Source organism: Schistocerca gregaria, chromosome 1 (genome assembly GCF_023897955.1).
Source record: "Schistocerca gregaria isolate iqSchGreg1 chromosome 1, iqSchGreg1.2, whole genome shotgun sequence".
NCBI lineage: Eukaryota > Metazoa > Arthropoda > Insecta > Orthoptera > Acrididae > Schistocerca > Schistocerca gregaria.
Genome location: NC_064920.1, coordinates 524,763,210 through 524,786,526, shown reverse-complemented (window position 1 = coordinate 524,786,526; position 23,317 = coordinate 524,763,210). Strand labels below are relative to the sequence as shown.

Genomic DNA, 23,317 nt, shown 5'->3' with positions numbered 1-23,317 from the left:
ACATGGCACAGAGCAATGTAGGCTGTGCAACTGGATGGCAGTATGATTTGCAGCAAGCGGCTACTAGTAAGACGTGGCTACAGCTCGGCAGCGACTTGGCACACCTCAACAACGGGAATCACGGATGAGCTGATGGTCTACACAGCTACAGACTGCAGCGGTCTGATGCCACTCTGGTGACGGAATCACAATGCTGGTGATCAGTGATTAATGTACTGAAAATGTGCCACGTGACTAAGTGGCATTAAAAATTATGGTCTGCGGTATCGACAAGGCGGCTGGCAGGCTAGGTCGTGCGGCAACTGGTGGGTGGTGCCCATGGGAACTTGGCGACGCTCTCAGTAGGGCCAGCAAGCAGGCACCTGGTGAGGGAACTCCGTTGGGCAGCAGCCAACTAAGGGGAAGATGGCTGTGAGCGGCAGCGTTCGGATACATTCAGTGGAATCGTGTGCTCTGCACTCACAGCAGGCACTGGAAAGCATGTCGCGAATATGTGTACTTTGTGCTTCACTCCATTGCATGGTGAACCCATGGCTCGTTTCGCACGCAGCTTTGGTGGATGAACAGTTAGACTATGACCCTGGCGTGGCAGAAGGTGCGAACATGACCCATCCATAGCCTGTCCACAGCTCCCAGCCAGTGTGGGATTTCTGACCTGCCACACAGCTTCAATTTCAACCGAGAACTTCGCAGTCACTCTCGAGACCCAACGATAATTATACCAGTTGTACAGGTTATGTAGTGAGATTGGTGAACGTCAAAAGATAGTTGATGGTATAAAAGAGTTAAAGTCATTCTCAATGATTTTTTGTAAAGAGCTTGAAAGGACAAGAGCAAAGGCTGACCCCCAGTCTAGCTGCTCCGTGAACAAAGGAAAGAAACAGGAAGAATGAGAGGAGGCACTTCTGAGTTGTGTGGCTGGTGACCTGTCCTGGAGAGCAGGCCAGAGATGGGCTGTACGAGGCCACCCACACTGTCCAAAAGCTAGAGACCAAGAAAGTATCCGCTCTGTACGACGACTAGGCGGCAAGTGAGAGATGAAAATCCACTGTGTCCTCTAAGACCCTCCGATAACCACACATTTGACTCGCTTCACCCATTCGCTATTGGTTGACACTGTGGGTTGACACAGCAGAGCATTGATGGCATCCCATGTCACCATATTTTATCAGGGTGAACTGCTTCATTCTAGAAAGTTGGTCTGGGTTGGTAGGTTGGAACTTTTAAGGAGTTGGAAATGAAATTGGAAAGTGCTTGAAAGAAGTGCCTGATACCTTTGACATACATTTCTTTAACCGATTCGCTAAAATACTGTCAACTGGCTGACCAGTCAGCATAGCATGCTGTTAGATTTCGGTCACCATAGTGATAGATAATAGGCATGCTGTCACTGCTGTAGTGTCACTCCTTTATAGCATACTACAGTACTCTATTAAACATGCCACCCACAGGTTTCAATGGCTCTAAGCACTATAGGACTTGACATCTGAGGTCATCAGTCCCCTAGAACTTAAAACTACTTAAACCTAAGGACATCACACACATCAGTGCCCGAGGCAGGATTCGAACCTGCGACCGTAGCGGTCACGCGATTACAGACTGAAGCGCCTAGAACCGCTCGTCCTCACTGGCCGGCTCACCCACAGGGTTCACTTGGTATTGCATTGGAGAGCGGTCAAAGTTTCTGGAAATTAAACGTCGATGCAATGGAGTGTGTGCACTTGCATCGAGCCAAAGGAGCTACATAGTGCATTACGAAGCATGGATGTCATTCATCCCATCATGTGGGTAACTGCATGGTCTGGTACCATTTTGTCGCTGTGTACGATCATCATACCTTCTCTGGCTCCAAGTCCACCACTATTTGATCTCTAAAAGACTAAATGTTACTCGTCACCACTTTTCGTTTTCCCGCTTCGTTTAATGGCGCTTTATATAAGAAACTTGGAGAATTCTGATTTTTCCAATCACATAAGAGAGGGAGTTGTTGAAACAGAGTGAACACCATTCATTCATTTACTGCTGGTATAGTGTTTATAAACTTCCTCTAAGATTTCATTCAATCAGGGCATCTTTTCTAAGAGTTGGAGATTTATGTTACATTATTGTGCGCTACTTTGATTTCGCGGAAAATGCTACAAGAAAATAAACTAATGATTTATGCAAGAAGTGTCTTCAAAGATTCACAAATTCACTTGGTAAGTGGATTGTAATCAAGTGTTCATTTGGTAGAAGCTACCTAACAAACGTCAATGATCTGATTTAGAATCCTAATATGACACGTAGGAAGAATAGAACGGAATGGCGAGGCGATGCAGTGGAGATGTAGTGCCCTGGTGAAACCTGACCAAGGGCTCTTCTTCTCGCCCAGTACCATTTCTGTGAAAGAGTGTAGAGTTATTTGTGAGTTTAGATCAGTGCCAAAATACAGGCAAAAATTTTGCAATAAACCCTAACTCAGGGAATTTGCTATCATTTTGAAACATTTCTTTCAGAGCTGTTGTGTTCAGGTGCAGAGAGGAACCTGCCCACGACAGGCAGGAATTTGAGCTTTTACAGCGAGTTTCTTCAAAAAAAGAGTCATTCTTTATGCCATATAGGTAAGGGGCCTACTTGGTCGGCTTGTGAGATCGTCAGCCAGCGATGGTGATCATGAAAAGATCATAGTTCTAGTGTCAGAACAAAGTTCTGGAAGGAAGGACGGTGAGGAGGTCGCTCATGGCATCGCCAACTGAAACCTGGTTGCAGAGGGAGAGCCCAGTCTGGATCCGACACTCAAGGTCAGCAGCCAACAAGTGGTTTCTCTCGCAAGCATCCTGTTGTGTACTCTCAATCATTTCTGAATGGACAATCCTACATGGCACATAGGCAAGAACCAATTGTTACTTGAACATTGCATAATAATATTAAAGTGAAAACTTAGAAAGAAAAGAAAATATGAAACACCATCGAGATCGACATGGTGACCTGAACAGCCCTTCAAATCCGTACGTCACTTTTCCGAGTACTGTCATTATATGAAACGTTGTGAGCCTCACCTTGATGAAAGATCCGGAGCAAATAATAAGCATGTAGCTACAGAGTGCCAGATCCTCCAGCTCTTTAGGAAAATCTGCACACAGTCTGAGAGCAGCCCCAGCAGGAACCGCAGCGATGGAGAGCAGAGTTATAGACGCAAGCAGAACTCTAGGGAAGTTCTCTCCACCTTGCTGCGGCCTCCAAAGACCCAACACATCCAGCACTAAGGCCTCCGGACCCAGAACCTTGCTGCAGTCGCTTTTTGTATGTTTCATTCTCCTGCAGAGAGCAACAGAATTTTCAAACACATGACAGTAAAATCAGGTTCACAGTTCGCTGACAAACAAAACATTATCATTCCTTGTTATTGAAATATGAGGGAGAGGAGTAAAACTTTAATTGTCTACTCGGGAAAATCGAGATACGAATTTGAGACTACGCGAAGGTATTAATTCTTCTCTACTCATCCATCCTGAAGTGCGACATTTTTTCCCTCACGACTTGACGAAAATCTTAGTTATAGAAGCCTGCTTTTCAGGGAAGAGTAGGAAGTCAGTTGGTACTATGTCTGGAAAATACTAAGCGTGTTAGCTCAAAAAATACGTCATGTGTCGTTGTGCCATATACGCAATGAGCTGAGATGATGTCGTGGAGCAGAAACACTTCCTTGGACACTCTCAGACTTTTAAAGAACACGATCTCTTAGCACTTCACAATGGCAGTTGCAATAACAGTGACTCGGCATCATGGTGACAAACACAGTGCCTCAATACACGGAAGCGCCAAAGAAACTGCTATAGGTTTGCGTATTCAAATACAGAGATACGTAAACAGGCAGAATACGGCGCTGCTATCGGTGACGTCTATATAAGACAACAACACTCTGGCGCAGTTGTTAGATCGCTGTAAAATTATGTTGCACCAACAGAGCACATCTTCTGCTAGGTGAAGTTGACAATGCACATTGCTCTAGACAACAAATGAAAAATAATACACGCTAATCAGTTACTGCTGCTACAATAGCAGGTGATCAAGATCTGAGTGAGCTTGAATGTGGTGCTATAATCGGCGCACGAGAGATGGAACACAGTACCTCTGAGACAGCGATGAAGTGGGGATTTTCCCGTGTCACCATTTCACGAGTGTACTGTCTATGTCAGGAATCCGGTAAAACACAAAATCTTTGACACTGCTGCGGCCGGTAAAAGATCCTCCAAGAAGGTGACCAACGACGACTGAAAAAAACGCAAATTGTAGCAGATTTCAAAGCAGGGCCATCAACAACTGTCAGCGTGCGAACCATTCAACGAAACATCATCGATATGGACTTTCGGAGTCGAAGGCCCACTTCCGTACCGTTTATGACTGAACGGCACAAAGCTTTACGTCTCGCCTGGACCTGTCAACACCGACATTGAACGGTTGATGCCTGGAATCATGTTACCTGGTCGGAGGAGTCGCGATTCTAATTGTATTGAGCGTATGGACGTGTACGGGTATGGAGATAATCTCACGTATCCATGGACCCTGCATCTCAACAATGGACTGCCGAAACTGGTGGACACTCTATAATGGTGTGGTGCGTGTGCAGTTGGAGTGATCTGGGACCCCTGATAAGTCTAGATAGGACTCTGACAGGTGACACGTACGTAAGCATCCTGTCTGATCACCTGCATCCATTCATGTCTATTGTGCATTCCGACAGACTTGGACAATTCCAGCACGATCATGTGACACCCAATACGTCCAGAACTGCTACAGAGTGGCTCCAGGGAACACTCCTCTGAGTTTAAACACTTCAGCTGGCCCCCAAACTCCATCGACATGAACAATATTGAGCATATCAGGGATGCCGTTCTACGTGCAATTCAGAAGAGATCTCCTCCCCGTCGTACTCTTACGGATTTACGGACAGCCCTACAGGATTCATGATGGCAATTCCCTTCAGCTCTACTTCAGACATTAGTCGAATCGCTGCCACGTCGTGTTGCAGCACTTTTGCGGGCTCTCGTGGGCCATACACAATATTAGGCAGCTGTACCTGTTTCTTTGGCTCTTAAGTGTGTAATTAATTCCATAACCAAGAAATGTAGCCAGAGATGATGGAAGGTCTCTGTCCTCAGATAAAATTAAACGTCGTCTGGAGGAATACACGCAGCGTTGTCACCTCATGTTATGTTGAAACCATATAGTACATGACCGTCAATGAAAAACGAGCAAAAACGAAAAATTAATACTACCTCCATCATAGCAGAACTTTTACATTGGAAATATACGGTTAAGTCGACGCATTAATTGACAGGTTGACATGAGGATCCGCATATGATCACGTCTTACATCCGGAGGGGACTTTACGTAGACACAGAGGAAATGATAAGGCCGCGAAAGCTGCAGTAACCACGATCCAAATAAAACGCAAAAATGTTGAAGACCAGACACGTGACGGTTTACGTACTTTACGACTGACCAGACGTTTTCAATGATTGCTGTCCGTAAACAGAATTCAAACATCAAATAATAAGATTCCATAATAAGAACCAAATATTGTTTGGCAACATACTGAACATAACGGTCACACTTTTCTAACTATGGACCAAAAGTCCGCAACACTGGTCGATTGAAGCTGAAATGCTCCCAAATGAAGGAACAAAATCGAGATGCAGTCAAGGTAAAATCTTTGTGTTTTTCTTCTATATGCTTATGTTCCAAATTTATATTTCTGTGCATATTAATTGCTGGAATGTGGTACATTTATATCGATAGTACTGATTGTGTTAATAGGGATCTCAACAATGCGTATTATATTTTTGTTGCACAACAGTTAGTTCCGTGCCATGAATGTGTTCACTGTATAAAGAAAGATTTATTTGTATTTACCTTCTTCTAAATAAAGATTCTACAGATGATAGACTCTGCGGTTGTAAACTAAAAAAGAAGAGCATCATTCGCGAAAGTAGCGATCGGTTATGAACTACAAACATGGTTTTCTTCGGGATGTGTGCTTTGTGAAACTGGACATACCTGACATGCAGACCATGGTAATTGCAAAGAGAGAATAGAATTGTGTCTGAAAACGAAGAAATGCTATGCAGCGGCTTCAGGAGCAAAATCTAGCACCGAAGAGGTGGGTATGGGGATAAAGAAAATGTGTCTGCAATGTACGACGTATACGTATCAGTCTCGAACAAGAAACTAGAATTGGTAAGCCGTGAGAGACCGCATTTGAGATCATGAAAAATTCTAGGAGCTATACTCCAAAGAACAGTTCTACGAATTGTGTGTTGAAATAGTCTGGACAAATTAAGTTAAAGGACTATAGAGGCGTGGCAACATTCCTAAGTGTCTTTGAAAAAAAAAAAGCAGCGAACAAATTAAAATTAGCATGTGCGAATGTGGCGTAAAAAGCTAAACTCCATGTTCAGAACCTTGCCGGAATCCTTGCGTTATATTGGTGGTTAGATTGATGATTTGAAAGAAGAACACGATCAGACAATGCAATATATTAAAACTGAACTTCTAATGGTGGATTTAGGAGATATGACGGAAGAGTAAGTGCGATAACCATGTCACTTTTCGCTGAAAGGGAAACAAGTACGAGTTATAAGAAGCAGCTGCATTACGAATGTCGCAAACCAAAAGATTTCAAAAGTGGCTGTTGCCAGTGAAGAACGAGCAGAGGTCCATGCATACGAGGCGGGCATCATTTAGGAGGCGGTCGCAACTGTTGGCAACATGGGCAAAGCGATCATCACAGGGGGGACGATAACTGTTCATGTCTTCAGAGTAAACTTTACGGTTCAAGAGGTAGCCGTCACCCAGGACGCTAAGAATGTCAAAAGAACTAACTGGCATGAGCAGGTTTGTAATGGAGGAACAACCTACAGTGGTGTGTAGCTCTAATAATGTTGAGTCAAGTGACAACTTACAGACTGATCGATTATTGTCTAGCGATTGTTCAGATCATACTGTTAATAAAGGGAACTATATGTCTCAATGCACAAACTTAATGGAGCCTTTGGATGGAAAAATAGCGAATGGTGAAGTTCTGCCAGCTACAAAAGTTGGATATTACAGTTTATGATGACATGGTCCCATTCGAAATGAAAAATATATTTTATGTCAGATGCATGGACAGAAATTTGATTATCTGAGTAAAAGTAACAAACAGAAAAACAAAAAAAATTGTAGCTGTAGGTGAGATCTCGAAGAATCTGTGATAAACACAATAACTTACTTACAATTGCTTTGAAACAACATAGGCTGTGCACAACGATAAGTAAATTTACAAGAAAGTGATTAAAGTCAATAGTGACAGCAGTAAGGATAATATGTCAGTAAAGGACAAATGCATTCATCTACTTGGAGAGGTAAATTTTAATGATTTTAAAACGTTGTGTAAACATCAGGTAGCCTATGAAGTGCCAACAAATTTAGAGGCTAAATTTCTGAGGTATAAAGTTTGTAAGGAAAACAAAATGCACACTTTAGTTTTCGAAAACAATGGAAGCAAAGCAATAGTAACATTTGAGATTATTCGAACTGATCGGAATGGACCTCATCAATTCATGATTTGCATGGGTAAAGCTAACTCACTTTTACTGACGATTATAGTACAGCAACTAGAGTATACACAGTCAAATTTAAAAGTCAAGCTTATAGTTTTCTTACAGAAAATGTTACTGCAAATTAAAATGAAGCTCCTGAAACTACTAACAAACAGAGATGTGACAGTGGGAAAGAAGATTTAAATTCAGATATGTATCAATTTATTAGACAGAAAGGAATCATTTTAAATGAATGTCCTCCATGCATACATAAATGAAACTGTATAGCTGAAAGATACAACAGGTGAATTATAAATGTGTCAAGATGCCTGTTAGCTGAAGCGCGAGTAGGTAGGAGACTTTATCCTGAAGCAGTTTGTCCAGCTACACGCCTTAAAACAAAACTTGAGCTAATATATTAAAAGGAAAACTTCTTATGAGATGTTGTTTGGGAAGAAACCTGATGTTAAACATTTAAATGTTTATGGAAGTGGTCTTTTTGCATGAGTGCCTTAACAGCTGAGAATCTCAAAGTGGGCATTTTAATACGGTATAGTGAAGTTCCATAGAGAGTACTGATTAACCCCAAACTTATCATTTATATTATGGAAGATGATGTCAGACTGAATATAATAATTCCAATCCCAAAGAAAGCAGGTGCTAACAGGAGTGAAAATTACCGATACTATCAGTTTAATAAGTCACGCCTGCAAAATAGTAACACGAATTGATAATATTCTTCTCGGGTATGCAGCCGGATCAAAACGTATCCATGACACAATATTTCCGCGGTCCAACTGACCGCCATCTTCAGATGAGAGTGCTGGTGCACGATCTCGCCGGCGAGATCGTGCACCAGCACTCTCACCTGAAGATGGCGTTCAGTTGGACCGCGGAAATATTATGTCATGGAGACGTTTTGATCCGGCTGCATACCCGAGAAGAATATTATCAATTATTACGCCGGGAAAGCCTTCGTAGTCAGTAACACAAATTCTTTACCAACGAATGGAAAAACTGCTAGAAGCCGAACTCGGGGAAGATGTTGGAAGACGTGAGGAAATACCGACCCTACGAATTATCTTAGAAGACAAATTAAGGAAAGGCGAACCTACGTTTCTAGTATCAGTAGACTTAGAGAAAGCTCTTAACAATGTTGTTTGGAATACTCTCTTTCAAATTCTAAAGGTAGCAGCGGTAAAATACAGGGGGCGAAACGCTGTTTACAATTTGTACAGAAAACAGATGGCAGTAATGAGAACCAAGGGGCTTGCAAGGGATGCAGTGGCTGGGAAGGGAATGAGATAGGCTTGTAACCTATCACCAGTGCTACTCAAACTGTATACTGAGCAAGCTGTAAAAGAAATGAAAGAAAAATTCGGAGCAGGAATTAAAACCCATGGAGAAGACAAAAATCTTTAAGAAAACAGCAAAGGACTTGAAAGAGGAGTTGAACGGAATGGACGGTGTCTTGAAAGGTGGAGATACGATGAACATCAACAAATGCAAAAAGAGGTTAACGGAATGTAGTCAAACTAAATCAGGTGATGCTGAGGGAATAATATTGGGAAATGAGACACTTAAAGTAGTAGAGTTTTGCTATTAGGGAAGGAAAATTACTGCTGATGGTCGAAGTAGAGAGGATATAAATTGTAGACTGGTAATGGCAAGGAAAGTGTTTCTGAAGAAGGGAAATTTGTTAATAGCGGGTATAGACTTAAGTGTCAGGAAGTCTTCGCTGAAAGTATTTGTATTGAGTGTAGTCATGTATGGAAGTGAAACATTGACGATAAATAGTTTAGACAAGAAGAGAATGGAAGCTTTTCGAAATGTGGTGTTACAGTAGAATGCTGAAGATTAATTGGATAGAGTACATAACTAATGAGGAGTTACTGAACAGAATTGAGGAGAAGAGGGATTTGTGGCACAACTTCACTAGAGGAAGGGTTTGGTTGGTAGGACATATTCTGAGATATCAGGGAATCACCAATGTAGTATTCAAGGGCAGTGTGGGGGTGAAAATCGTAGAGGAAGACCAAGAGGTGAATACACTGAGCAGATTCAGAAGGATGTAGGTTCCAGTAGTCACTTGCACATTATCAAGATAGAGTATCCGGGAGAGCTGTATCAATCCAGTTTCTGGAATGAAGACCACAACAACAACAACAATGATGTACTGATGTTAAGGAATCTGATTCTGAGTGAAACAGCATACACAGTGAATCACAGTAACTTAGCAACTGGAAGATAGTCGTATCGAAGAGTATTCAAGCGATCGTAATCATAAACAGGAACAAGAGTTGAGAAGGTCAATTGGAGAATGCAGAAGATCTGGTAGCTTTAATGATTATGTGATGAGTATCTTCAGCTATGTAAACTTCTGTAGTGTTGAGAATCCATGATGAATAGTAATAAGAAATTTGGAAGCGAGCAATAACCAGGAATTGGAAGTTCTAATAAATATAAAACCTAAAAACTAGTAACTAAATCAGTGAATATAACTGTTTTCATATGAAATGGAAAATCAGGTAATACTTTTAAAGCAAGATTAGTTGCAAGGCGCTTCCAACAGAGAGAAATAGTAGATGATATTTATTCTTCAGCAGCTATGACACAAAAAGCCGGCCAGAGTGACCGAGTGGTTCTAGGCGCTACAGTCTGGAACCGCGCAACCGCTACGGTCGCAGGTTCGAATCCTGAGGCCGGCATGGATGTGTTTGATGTCCTTAGGCTAGTTAGGTTTATTTAGTTCTACATTCTAGGAGACTGATGACCTCAGAAGTTAAGTCCCATAGTGCTCAGAACCATTTGAACCATTCGACACAAACATTGGAAGTTATGTTGTCATTCTGTTCTAATAAAGGGTTTAAGTGTAGGACAAGTGGATGTACGACTGAATTTCATAGTGGTAAAATCATCTCAGATGTTTATGTGGAGCAGCCCCCTGGACACAAGGAGAGAAAAGGTAGACTTTGTAAGTTATTTAATGCGTTGTTTCGTTTGATGGAAAGTCCATAGCATCGTATGACTATTTAAATGAGTCTTTGACAGATCACTAGTTTCAAAGAAGTAAATGTCATCAATGTCTGTATACACTGATGACAGAAAATCGTGCAATTTATATAATTATGTTTATTAGTAACATGCTGATCTGTTTTAAAGATGAAGGTAAATTACAAGAAATAAAAATCTGTTATCCAAATGATTTCAGATGAAAGAATTGAGCAAGTTAAATAATTATCTTTGGATAAATATTAATTATAATTATACAGAGGATATAATGACTCTGAGTCAGGGAAACTATACAAGATCTCTAGCTAATAATATCAGATTGAACATTCAAATTTGCACAGCACTGAAATGGAAAAAAATTTCATACTGAAAGTAGCACAATATTTAAGTTCTGATATGGAGTAGGTGCTCTCCCGTACATCTGCTCAAGAAGACAGCCGGATATAAGCTACAGTGTGAACTATTTGAGTAGACTTCCAAACTATTAGAATACTGCTGTAAGTATGCTTTGTGAGTTCCGAAATATTTATATCGAACAAAACGTTTCATGTTAACGTTTGAATGAGCTGAAAATATTGATTTCCCAAATAGTTTTGTAGATGTAGTTTGGACAAGGGATTTATAGATTGTAACTCCACTCTAGGTTATGCAATTAGATTATTTGGAAATTTAATGTTTTGGAAATCTCAGAAAGAAGAAAATTTCACAAAATAATTTAGTTTTGCTGAGATATTTATTATTTGCGTATTTGTATGGCTTAAAAATACAAATATATAACTTTAGTTATACTATATATAACATGAATATGAAAATACAAAACTACATATAAAACTAACTAAATGTAAGTACCCAAGATCATAATCCATATAAGAGTCATATCTTCGCCTTTCATGAGGTTGTTCCAACTCCCTTTTTAGAAAAAAAAGGGGCATTCATCTCTAAGATGTTTTATTGTCTGATTTGGAGCCCCACAATCGCAAACTGGATACACTGTAAGACGCCATTTGTAAACACAGTCGCCACGTGGGGTACCTGTGCGGTCTGAGGTTTTTTGTCACGGTTCGCATGGCTCCCCCTGTCGGCGTTTCGAGTCCGCCCTCGGGCATGTTTGTGTGCGTTCTCCTAGGCGGGAATTAGTTTAAGTAGTGTGTAGGCCTCGAGATCGATAATCAGAGCAGTTTGGTCCCAAAGTATCTTATCACACCATTTTTAAAGAGTCTGCACATCGTCCATGCCCAGTGTGAGCTCTGTTCAATTTAACCTGTAGTTTCCTGTCGAGTCATGTGCCAATACTAGCACAGTTACACTTTTGGAACCACTCACGCTGTTCAGGATTTTCAATAAGTTGACAGCTCTGGTCCCACAGGTCTTCCACTTAAGTATTACTGGCGTCTAGCTGTTGTGCTTGCTGCAATAATGGGTTTCTTGAACGGAGTCTCTTTCGTCGTAGACTTGGTATGTCTTCCTGTATGGGCAGTTCCAGCTTCTCCTATAGCTTGCGGTATTTCCTAAACAAGCCCCACCCCCTTTCTGCGAATTGTGGGTGGATAGTTGATGCTCAGCAGAGGAAGCCAATAAACTGGTGTTGGTCGGACTGCACCAGTTATTAACCACATAGTGTGGTTCAACTGGACGTCGATCAAGTTCGTGAGGCAGCTATTGAGCCACACAGATTCACAATACTGTGCTCCTGAGAAGACCAGACTACACTTTCGCTGAGTGTGTAGAATCGTCAGAAACTCTCACTGAGATTGAAAAAACTAGAGACATTTTGAATATTTTTGATACTAAGTCTGGCAAGCCTATTAAAGTACATGAATACAAATTGAAGTACCCTACCATTTTGTAAATGAGTGCTATATGAATGGAATTATAGACATTTGTAAAGTCGCTTCAGAAAACAATGTAACAAACGTTTTTAGCTAATCTTTGAGTCAGGACAAAATTTGTAAAATACTCAGGAATGTTTAATGTAATTTGATTTCAACATAAATGTAAGGAGGTAAGATGGAATGCGATATATTTACATGGATACTGTTGAGCGTGTGAATAAGGATCTCAATAATAAGTATATTATTTTAATGTGTAACAGTTAGTTCTGTGTCATGTATTTGTTCACCGTGTATTTGTATTTGCCTTTTACTAAATTCATATTCTTCGTACTAATTTTTAAAGTTAGTAATATCTAATTGTATCATGTAAAACAAAAATTTGGTTAAGCGCCTGAATAAGTCATCCGGATTAGTCCGACATGGCTCCTACATTGCTGCTGCTGCCTGGGTTCATCAAGCTTCTGAATGGTTATGACAGGTTGCGGATCCCATAGGGCGGCTTCCTTTATCATCTTAGGTGAGTCATGCAAAATGTTGAAACTTTATCTAGGGCTGATTTTAACTTTTTCTATAATCCCATTAACCGTTGCCATCACTATGTTGATCTCTTTGTTCGCACATGTGATGCCAACAGAGCGATATTTATGAGAGGGTGCATCTTTCTCCTACAACTATGAGTAGCATCACACTGAGTGGCCATATGCATTTCCCTTCTATTATTGGTCGCAGGCAAAGGTCTTCTATATTAAATTGGATTTTGAGCTTGATATGAATTCCCGCCGATATCTCGGATACAATGATGTAGTATAACACAAATCAAACAGGACATTTGTTTTGCACAATTTGAAAGACTTAACTGTCCTCTTATATGTAAGTTTACATAACTGACAATGCTAGAAGAACACAGCATGCATTTCAATGTCTCTTTCACACAGACCAATAAAATGGAAAATTCGTTAAGCAAGTAAATTGTATAAGATCGAAGCTAGAGACTTGGAGTTTAGAGATCGTGCAATGTAATTCATCTTGACTCATTACACGACTAACATTCCACTAACAAATTATCATACTATGGAGATGATATCAATTTTAACGAAATACTTGTTGTAATGGTAGTCACATAATCTGCTCTTTACCTCACCATATTAAAAAATTTATTTTATCCCGCAGTTGGAGGAAGGAAATTGAGTGTCGCGTGGAGTCTGTCGTTGTATCAACGAATGGCATATGCTTTAGGAATTACGTCTATTATCCATCTTAGAGTCACTTTGTTGGAAGGCATAGGATGAAAATAATTGTATGGGCATCACGACAGGATGTAGATGTTCCACCATTTCGACCATTCATTTCAGCGTTGTTAAAACGTTACCTTCCCTCTTATAAGTCTCCTGAAGTTGGGGAAATGTCGGATGAAAATTTAATAACCTATGGTGTTCGACAAAAGTTTAGCCCTTCACTCACATTAACTAATTAGTGTACTGGTTACGCGTTTTGAGGTGGAAAGATGAAATACAGTTAGAAATTGAAATAAGATCTAGAGCACCATTAAACTGTATTTGATTGTAATGGGAACATAATTGTACAAAGAGAAGATATATTACTATTTCAGTATATCTACCAATAAGACTAAGATAACTGCTTTCTACGGAAAAATCCAGCCACATGGAAAATAATAATGAATGTGAAAATTTTAGAAGAAGTATACTACTTCAGTAATCAGGGAAGGGATATTAGTTTTTGATTTCTGACTGCAGGCAGAGAGGAGCCTCTCGCTCACTGTGCCGCTGGTAGGGGGAGGGCGACGACTCCATAGCAGCGATCGCCTTTTTCCCTCCAGAAAAGATCCCCCGATGGATAGCTGAATGGGTCTGAGGCTGCCGTGGAGAGCTGGAACATACAAAATTTCCCGCTCCCACCCGGTACCGAACCAGGGAACTTTACAATTGGAATCTAATGGCACTTGGAGTCTAGCTTCCACTATTGAGCGCAGGAACTCTAGGACTGGAATCTAGCACTCTACCCGCTAGACCACCAACTCTAAGTATCTACGTAAATTAAAAAAAAGAGTCTTGTATTATGTGTTCATTATTATTTGTATTATGCTTTTCATGACTTATTTCATTTTGGCGTTTAACAATTCAACGTGTTGTTATTCGTTTCATTAACATAGCCTCCGAAAGGCGCCCGTGCGATAGATTTTAGGGAGGGGGACGTAACACCTAGAGTATAGAGTACTTTTAATACGATGGAAGACGAATAGTGACTTATAGAGCCTAATTAGTTCAAGTACTGAACATGTTTCAAACCTGCATAATACCGAATTTTAAATCATTTTCTTGAAAGAAAAACACATGACTACACAATATTTCTTTCTTTCTATTAGCTGCCTTCCCCCCCCCCCCCCCCTACCACCTCTGCGTATATGGATATGGGCATCCTTGTATTCTATCCTCAGGATCCACCGACACTGAAGAATGGTGGAATTAACTTATGTATATTAAAACTTTCGAATGGAATTACGTCTCCCACCATCGTGACGGATCAGCTGTCTGACTAACGTATCGGGCACATCTAATTCAATGGCTCACTAGTGTGTACGTACTTGATACGCTTGTTCACATCTCTTCTTTGATACATCATCATCTTCGGTTTTGCTTTTAATAGGGTAACAAGCATACAGGCTGTTCCATTAGAAATGATCACTGATCAAGAGCCTGACACGAACGTTCATTCGAAGCAATTTTGTCCAGTAAACACGAGCTCTAAAATGCGCACCTTCAGAGCTATGAGCACTGATTCAATAGAAAAGACGCGTTTCAGAGTAGCAAACATATACAAATGGTCGTAGTTCTTAAAAAATTCTTTTTAGAAATCACGTTTGCTAGACTTCTTTGCTTCGAATGATCAGCCCTTTCACATCCCTGAAAATATACGACTCATTCCGGGACTTTCTACACACACTGTCTCACACAACCGTCGTCGTAGATGCAGTGCTTGCTTTGTTATCTATTACGTTTGGATGAAAACTTTCTGCTGCAACACGTTGATTTCGAAATTGGTGCCACTATCGTCCACTAATTAGTTCCACATGGAACAAATACTGCGAAAAGTATTAGCATTGCCTAAGGCTTTCTACTGCTGTAATGGACACTGTGGTAACTGTAAACGCAGGGAGCCATATTTTCTATCAGGTAGTGTTTACATTTGCTTTTAGAAACAAACTTCTTGTCAAACGTAAAGTTCCCTGTTGTGCCAGACAGCTTAATTCACTTTGTAATAAGGAACAAACAGAAGTGGAAACTTCTTTCGAAATCTCTTGCAAATGGTAATTTTGAAATTGCTCCGATGTGGTCTCTAACCTTACCTTATCAATGACATGGTTCTTTAGTGCAGTTGATTATACTCAAGGAAAGCCGTGCAACTACTAAAACGATAAGCTAGTAGCCATAAGAACCTCTGCCGACCGAATAACAGGACGTTGCCTAGTAGCCTTCCGTTCATCAGTTTGTGAAGTCCAGAAGCAATGTTAACTTCTCATTAACTGCTCTCTTCTAGAAAGCGCATAACAAAAGAAAATACTAAGAACACTCCATGGTTTTTTCGAAACTTTTCTCTATCACATAAATCTTATCTTTTAATACTATTCTAAAGATTACGTACGTACCAAGTTCTGTCACTGTATTGGTTAATTGCAGATCTACAGTTGTATAGTGGTCAGAGACTAGGCATTTACCCAACGTACTGAGAAATATAAAAAATGTTCAAGATATTTATCGTTTATTATCCCTCCTCAGTGTCACATTTTTCGTTAGACTACGTGTTTCGATCACTCAGGATCATCCTAAGATGCAAGTCGTTCCTTCGTCAACCTGTATCGTCTGCTCAGAACTATAGACCACAGTGCTGTTATATGTGGTTCTGAGTAGTCAAGGCGGGCTGTTGGGGCTACTACTTAGATCTAATGATGATCCTGAGACATCTAAACATGGAATATAAAGACAAATGTGCGACTGAGACGGAACAGTAAATGAGAATGGTCTTAAATATTAGTGCGGCTGCTGATTCTCTTGGCTATACGGAAAAAACGTTGTAATACAAAAATGAGCTTAAAATGTGTATGTTCACATATTTGTTAAAATATTGACTCAATTATGAGTGGAAGCACAAAGATGCAAAACACTCTTCCAGAATAAAAGACACAAAGGCTAAAATAATCAAAGAAGTTGAGGTGATTTTTATGTATCCCTCACGTGTGACACCATGTCTTACGGTGGATGGCTGTGGAGACTGGTTTTACAATTCCATCTTAAAATTTGTTAATAGTACATGGTATGCAAATGATCGAAAACTGGTGTTGCCATTTCTTTCCTCTAGGATAATGTATCACATTTCCTTCGAAACAGTCATAGCGTAAGCTGTAAGGATGATAGTGTGTAGAAACATGCAACTGTCACTCTGCTGCATCAGACAATGTATTGAATATATGCATTGACATTTGAGAAGAACAGTGGCGTAAAAAATTTTCTGAACTAACCAGCACTGAGCAAAATAAATATCAGTGCATGCCTCCGAATTGATAACTCGTAACATAACGCGAACAGACCGTTCAAACGAACTACATGAGGCTACGGACATTCGCTTACCGGAATGAGATGGTCTAATAACATCATCTACAACGTTTGCAAATTAAACCTAGAAACAAGCATTGTAATTTTCTACACGTTGCAAAACTATATGGGATCTCATATACTGTTTTGTATTAATCACCAAATAGTAAGGTTCGTAATATCGTTTATGAATTAAAACTATTCAAGAGAAGAAGAAGAAAGTTAATCGGAGGAAACCTTATCTTTGTCCACGGGCGGAAGCAGTCCTGACTGACTCGCTCCCTTGTGACGTCCCTGGATTCCAGTCGACAACAAATGGCCTGCTGGCCTTACGACGGAATTTTAACTGTCGCCCTCGGGTCACGTGGACAGCGGCTGTTTTAAGAAACGGTCTCATTTGTTTAACATCGCATCCCTCGAAGCTGTAATGTACACCCTGCGGTTCAAAGAGCTGTCATTCCTTCACCAAATGGAAAGCTTCATAGGTGCGTCAGCCATAAATACTGGTTCCCGTAGACGGACCTTTGCAGGAGCAAACCACAGCTCTTACTGTCTGTGGAAAGCCTATTGAATAATACACTGACAAAACAGCGAGCGCACTTTACGTGGACTCCAACAGTTTTAATCGCAGACCATTATACGTTTCGTATGGACATCTGTTATTCGGCAGGTACTTATTCTATATGGATTGTATATTAACAGACGCACCCGGAAGTATAGTTTCATCAATACAGATAAATTCGTTCAAAGTGGGATGACATAATCAGATAACAACTGCGCCACACAGCACGGAGGTTTTCCCCGATGACCTCGTGGCCAGTATTCAACTCCGCCTGTAATGTAAGGACTCTAAGAGCTCTTAACTTTCATTTTCCCTTGTCGGTATGCTTATTATAATCTTTACATTACATGCTAGAAGAGTGAAACGGATTCCTTTACCATGAGGGAACATGAATGTTTGTTGAAGAGTAGCGCTTTTAATCTGCGCTACGGTAGAATGTGGCAATGTATCCGCGAGTATGATCAATTGTAGCTCTTTACAAACATGGGTACATTGCGGACACATATCCAGAATGGTCCTTGCACTTTAATGCTATTCCACGAAATGTGTTTTCTTCATTTTTTTTAGCACAATAGATTCCTTAACCCTAGAACGATTGAGCTATGTCTGTGAGACTCACTAGTTCTTGTTTCAATGATATTGTATTCTTATAGCTGCTGATCTGACTGGAGCGCTCTGCTAGATTCCTGTAACATCGAAAAGAAAGAATTCACGTAGTCAATAAGGTTTTGCATTGTTTAGTAAGTATTTGGCGGTCTTCAAAAAAGGGCGCGGGCCTCTCAGACCTAGTCCGACCGTTTACGTTACTAATTTCTGCCAGTGCCATCTAATTTTTATTTTGATGTGGTTGAGTCATTGAGTTATTTTGCGAACTATTTGTAATGTGCCAAAACCGAATTATTATCGTCAATAGTTTACAGTTTAAAATGGCAAGACAAAATCTTTCATACAGTGAAATTTACAGAATTTGATATGATGTTGAGAGTGAAGTAGACGATGCTGTTATGACGCGGACCCAAATTTCGAAATAATCGGTGAATAAATAGTGAAGTAACTGGTGATGAAATAGAAGGTCTTTGGCCTTCTGCCAGCATCGATGCACCTACTGTTGTTCATTCGAGTACATCTCCCATAACTGAAAATTGTTCAAATGGCTCTGAGCACTATGGGACTCAACATCTGAGGTCATTAGTCCCCTAGAACTTAGAACTAGTTAAACGTAACTAACCTAAGAACATCACACACATCCATGCCCGAGGCAGGATTCGAATCTGCGGCCGTAGCTGTCGCTCGGTTCCACACTGTAGCGCCTAGAACCGCACGGCCACTCCCGCCGGCCCATAACTCAGGTACATCACAGTAATAGTGAAGTAACTGGTGATGAAATAGAAGAGCCGGCCGTAGTTGCCAAGCGGTTCTAGGCAGTTCAGTCCCGAAGCGCTGCTGCTACGGTCGCAGGTTCGAATCCTGCCTCGGGCATGGATGTGTGTGGTGTACTTAGGTTAGATAGGTTTAATTAGTTCTAAGTTCTAGGCGACTGAAGATCTCAGATGTTAAGTCCCATAGTATTCAGAGCCATTTAACCATTTGAAAGGGGGATGTTTGGCCTTCTGTCAGCACCGATGCATCTACTGTTGTTCATTCGAGTACATCTCTCATAACTGAATCAGGTCCGTCACCTATGCGATTTAATAAAGGAAGGAATGAAGCAATTAAATGGAAAAAAAACTTCCTACAAAGTGTTCGAACAAGACTTTACAACATAGTTACCTTGCATTTGCCTGGAAGCATTCAAGCTGAGATGGATGTTCGGTGACTGTAGAGGACGCTATCACAGAAACTATTCGTTACATTCACAATTTCCGTTTATATAATGAAAATTCAACATTTTGATTTCTTTGTTCTACAAATTATTCTCATTTATAGTAGTATTTCAGTCAAATTTACTTACATGTATTACTGCAAAGGAGTAAGTTTTTCAATTTTTTCAATAATTCTATAATTCATTAAGTTGCAAAAATATCAGTATATCATTTAGTTGTACCTGAATAAAAAAAATCATTGTTTGATGTAAATATACTGTGTGTCACTTGTTATCAGTGTATTACTTATGGAGCATCTCAGTCGCAGCCCGACAACTCTTCAAGCTATTTTTCGTCCGACCGTTCTAGGTTTAAGCGAGATGTCATTCATAAACACAATTATATAAGTTTTACATATACAGAAACATTTATATTAGAAACCTAATGCGTGTGGCTTTGTAAAAGAAATAGAAACCAAATAAAGTATGATAATTGTATCACCCATGTGAACATGAGGACGTAGGGTGTTACATTTGCATTATTAACACCCGTCAGTTTTACTGTTCGTGACAACTACAGACTCTCAAGTCCAAGGCTTGCTCTCAGTTCAGATGTTATGATTCGGAGAACTTGCTACTATTTAAAGCAAGACGCGTGGGACTGTTATTAATTAACCCCTAACTTAGGAGGTGTGGTATCTCAGGCCACGTCAAAATTTTCGAAATCCTTCATCAAGGTTATTTCTGGCAAAATGCTTGTATAGACCCTCCTATCCCGTTCTCTGCCCAGGGACTGGGTGTTTGTGATGTCCTCACCGTTTCATCATATTCATCATCATTCGTGATTGTAGCTATATTGGGATGTGAAAAAAATTGCACTACGCAAAAATTGAGACTTTGTATGGGTGCTGGTGACCACGCAGTTGAGCATCCCACAAACCAAACATCATTACCATCATCACCACCCTCCTGCCCTCCTTAAATTACCAGCCCTACAATGTATCGCTGTCGCCAGCATTATCGCCCTCTTTGTCTGCTGACACGTGTTACTGGCACGTGTTGTGGTCCCCTAGACCACGCCTCTTGAATTACACGCATGTTTTCTCCGCTATCGTACCAAGTGTTTACAGGGACGTGTTAGTTTTAACGATCCTGAGTGTGTTGCAATTGTTAGTTGGTGGATGCAGGAATACGTCAGTAATATAGAACAAGAAATAGATGAAAAGGATGACGATTTTACAATACCTAATGATTGGAATCCTACTAACAGAGGATTATTGAGAGGAAAACTTCAGGACGAATGTGATGGGGCCCCTTCTCTTTCTCCATGAAAAAATTAAAGTGCTAGTCCAAACTAAACAAGTTCTCTGTGGTGATATCAATAAATGTAGATCACGGTATAGAATGTCAGTGATGCATCATATCGTATTATATCAAACATGGGCAATTTTTGCGTGCAAGTTTAAACACTAGACTTCTGTTTCTTGTGAAAATTTACTTTCTACCGACATACACTCCTGGAAATGGAAAAAAGAACACATTGACACCGGTGTGTCAGACCAACCATACTTGCTCCGGACACTGCGTGAGGGCTGTACGAGCAATGATCACACGCATGGCACAGCGGACACAACAGGAACCGCGGTGTCGGCCGTCGAATGGCGCTAGCTGCGCACCATTTGTGCACCGCCACCGTCAGTGTCAGCCAGTTTGCCGTGGCATACGGAGCTCCATCGCAGTCTTTAACACTGGTAGCATGCCGCGACAGCGTGGACGTGAACCGTATGTGCAGTTGACGGACTTTGAGCGAGGGCGTATAGTGGGCATGCGGGAGGCCGGGTGGACGTACCGCCGAATTGCTCAACACGTTGGGCGTGAGGTCTCCACAGTACATCGATGTTGTCGCCAGTGGTCGGCGGAAGGTGCACGTGCCCGTCGACCTGTGACCGGACCGCAGCGACGGACGGATGCACGCCAAGACCGTAGGATCCTACCCAGTGCCGTAGGGGACCGCACCGCCACTTCCCAGCAAATTAGGGACACTGTTGCTCCTGGGGTATCGGCAAGGACCATTCGCAACCGTCTCCATGAATCTGGGCTACGGTCCCGCACACCGTTAGGCCGTCTTCCGCTCACGCCCCAACATCGTGCAGCCCGCCTCCAGTGGTGTCGCGACAGGCGTGAATGGAGGGACGAATGGAGACGTGTCGTCTTCAGCGATGAGAGTCGCTTCTGCCTTGGTGCCAATGATGGTCGTATGCGTGTTTGGCGTCGTGCAGGTGAGCGCCACAATCAGGACTGCATAGGACCGAGGCACACAGGGCCAACACCCGGTATCATGGTGTGGGGAGCGATCTCCTACACTGGCCGTACACCTCTGGTGATCGTCGAGGGGACACTGAATAGTGCACGGTACATCCAAACCGTCATCGAACCCATCGTTCTACCATTCCTAGACCGGCAAGGGAACTTGCTGTTCCAACAGGACAATGCATGTCCGCATGTATCCCGTGCCACCCAACGTGCTCTAGAAGGTGTAAGTCAACTACCCTGGCCAGCAAGATCTCCGGATCTGTCCCCCATTGAGCATGTTTGGGACTGGATGAAGCGTCGTCTCACGCGGTCTGCATGTCCAGCACGAACGCTGGTCCAACTGAGGCGCCAGGTGGAAATGGCATGGCAAGCCGTTCCACAGGACTACATCCAGCATCTCTACGATCGTCTCATGGGAGAACAGCAGCCTGCATTGCTGCGAAAGGTGGATATACACTGTACTAGTGCCGACATTGTGCATGCTCTGTTGCCTGTGTCTTATGTGCCTGTGGTTCTGTCAGTGTGATCATGTGATGTATCTGACCCGAGGAATGTGTCAATAAAGTTTCCCCTTCCTGGGACAATGAATTCACGGTGTTCTTATTTCAGTTTCCGGGAGTGTATTTAATTTCTCAGAGAGTAATATTCAGTTCTCTAACTGTCCATTAACTTGCACTGTTTAAAAGACTTTACAAAGGTATGTTATTTTTGTAAGATAAAAAGTAAAATATAGCCGGCTTCATTAGAGAAGTTAAATCAACCCAATGTTTACAGGATACTTGAACAATAATGAAACAATAATAATGGTATTATGTAATTTGAATTAAAAATTTCAGATTATTTTTGACTTAGATCTCGGTTTACATACCGGGATCTCAGAGACCCCACATCCTAATACACGTTACAGGGATTTCACCTCCTGAGTTAGGATTAAATTTGTGCGTTATAAATGTTGTAATTGACAACACTGGATATATTTCCGAAAATGTTGCTGATGTAATATGTCTCTGGAAAATGTAATCAAAATCGAAGAAAGCTTCACTCGCGTTGAACAGTATTATTTGGCATCAGACGTAAGTCATGGAAGTAAGGCCGAATGAGGTTCATTTAGTTGCAGTTGTCAGCCAGTGCAGCCGCATGGATCTATAGGAACTGATCAGAGCATGAAACTGATCTCGTCTCATGATGTACAAACAGTTTCAAGTAATTCCCCCCGCCCCCCCCTCAGAAAAAAAAAAAAAAAAACAAAAAAAAAAAAAAAAAAACGAGCCATGCGAATATAAAACTGAAAGGAACATCCTGAGTAATTTTCAATTACTTTTTACCTACACATCTGCTATTTCCGTGATAAGCAATGTAGAACTCTAATTTTTGGCCCCGAAGGGCCTCTTGGGACCGACTGACCGCCGTATCACCCTCTGCCAATGGTGTTACTCTATGTGATATGCAGGAGGAATGAGCTCAGCACAGCGCTCTCCTTGACTATGTCGGCTTCCTTGATGTGGAAGACAATTACTTCTTTCAGAAGTAGCTCCCCAACTGGCCTCATAAATATGGGTGCGTCTCTTACCATTCCTCCAATCAAGGAAAAATCCTTCCCAGCGCTGAGATTCGAACCGGGGCCCTTC

At 41.4% G+C, this 23,317-nt stretch overlaps 1 protein-coding gene across 1 annotated transcript in view; it reads right to left on the bottom strand.

Annotated features, from left to right (window-relative positions):
* Positions 1–15,784, bottom strand: part of LOC126357350 (odorant receptor Or1-like) — a 53,088-nt gene extending 37,304 nt beyond the window's left edge. Inside the window, exons 1-2 of the mRNA XM_050007453.1 lie at positions 15,771–15,784; positions 3,039–3,297 (exon numbers count right to left, since the gene is read on the bottom strand). Coding sequence (XP_049863410.1) covers positions 3,039–3,297; positions 15,771–15,784 — 273 coding nt within the window. The remainder of the gene's footprint in view (positions 1–3,038; positions 3,298–15,770) is intronic.
* Between the last annotated feature and the right edge of the window lie 7,533 nt (positions 15,785–23,317).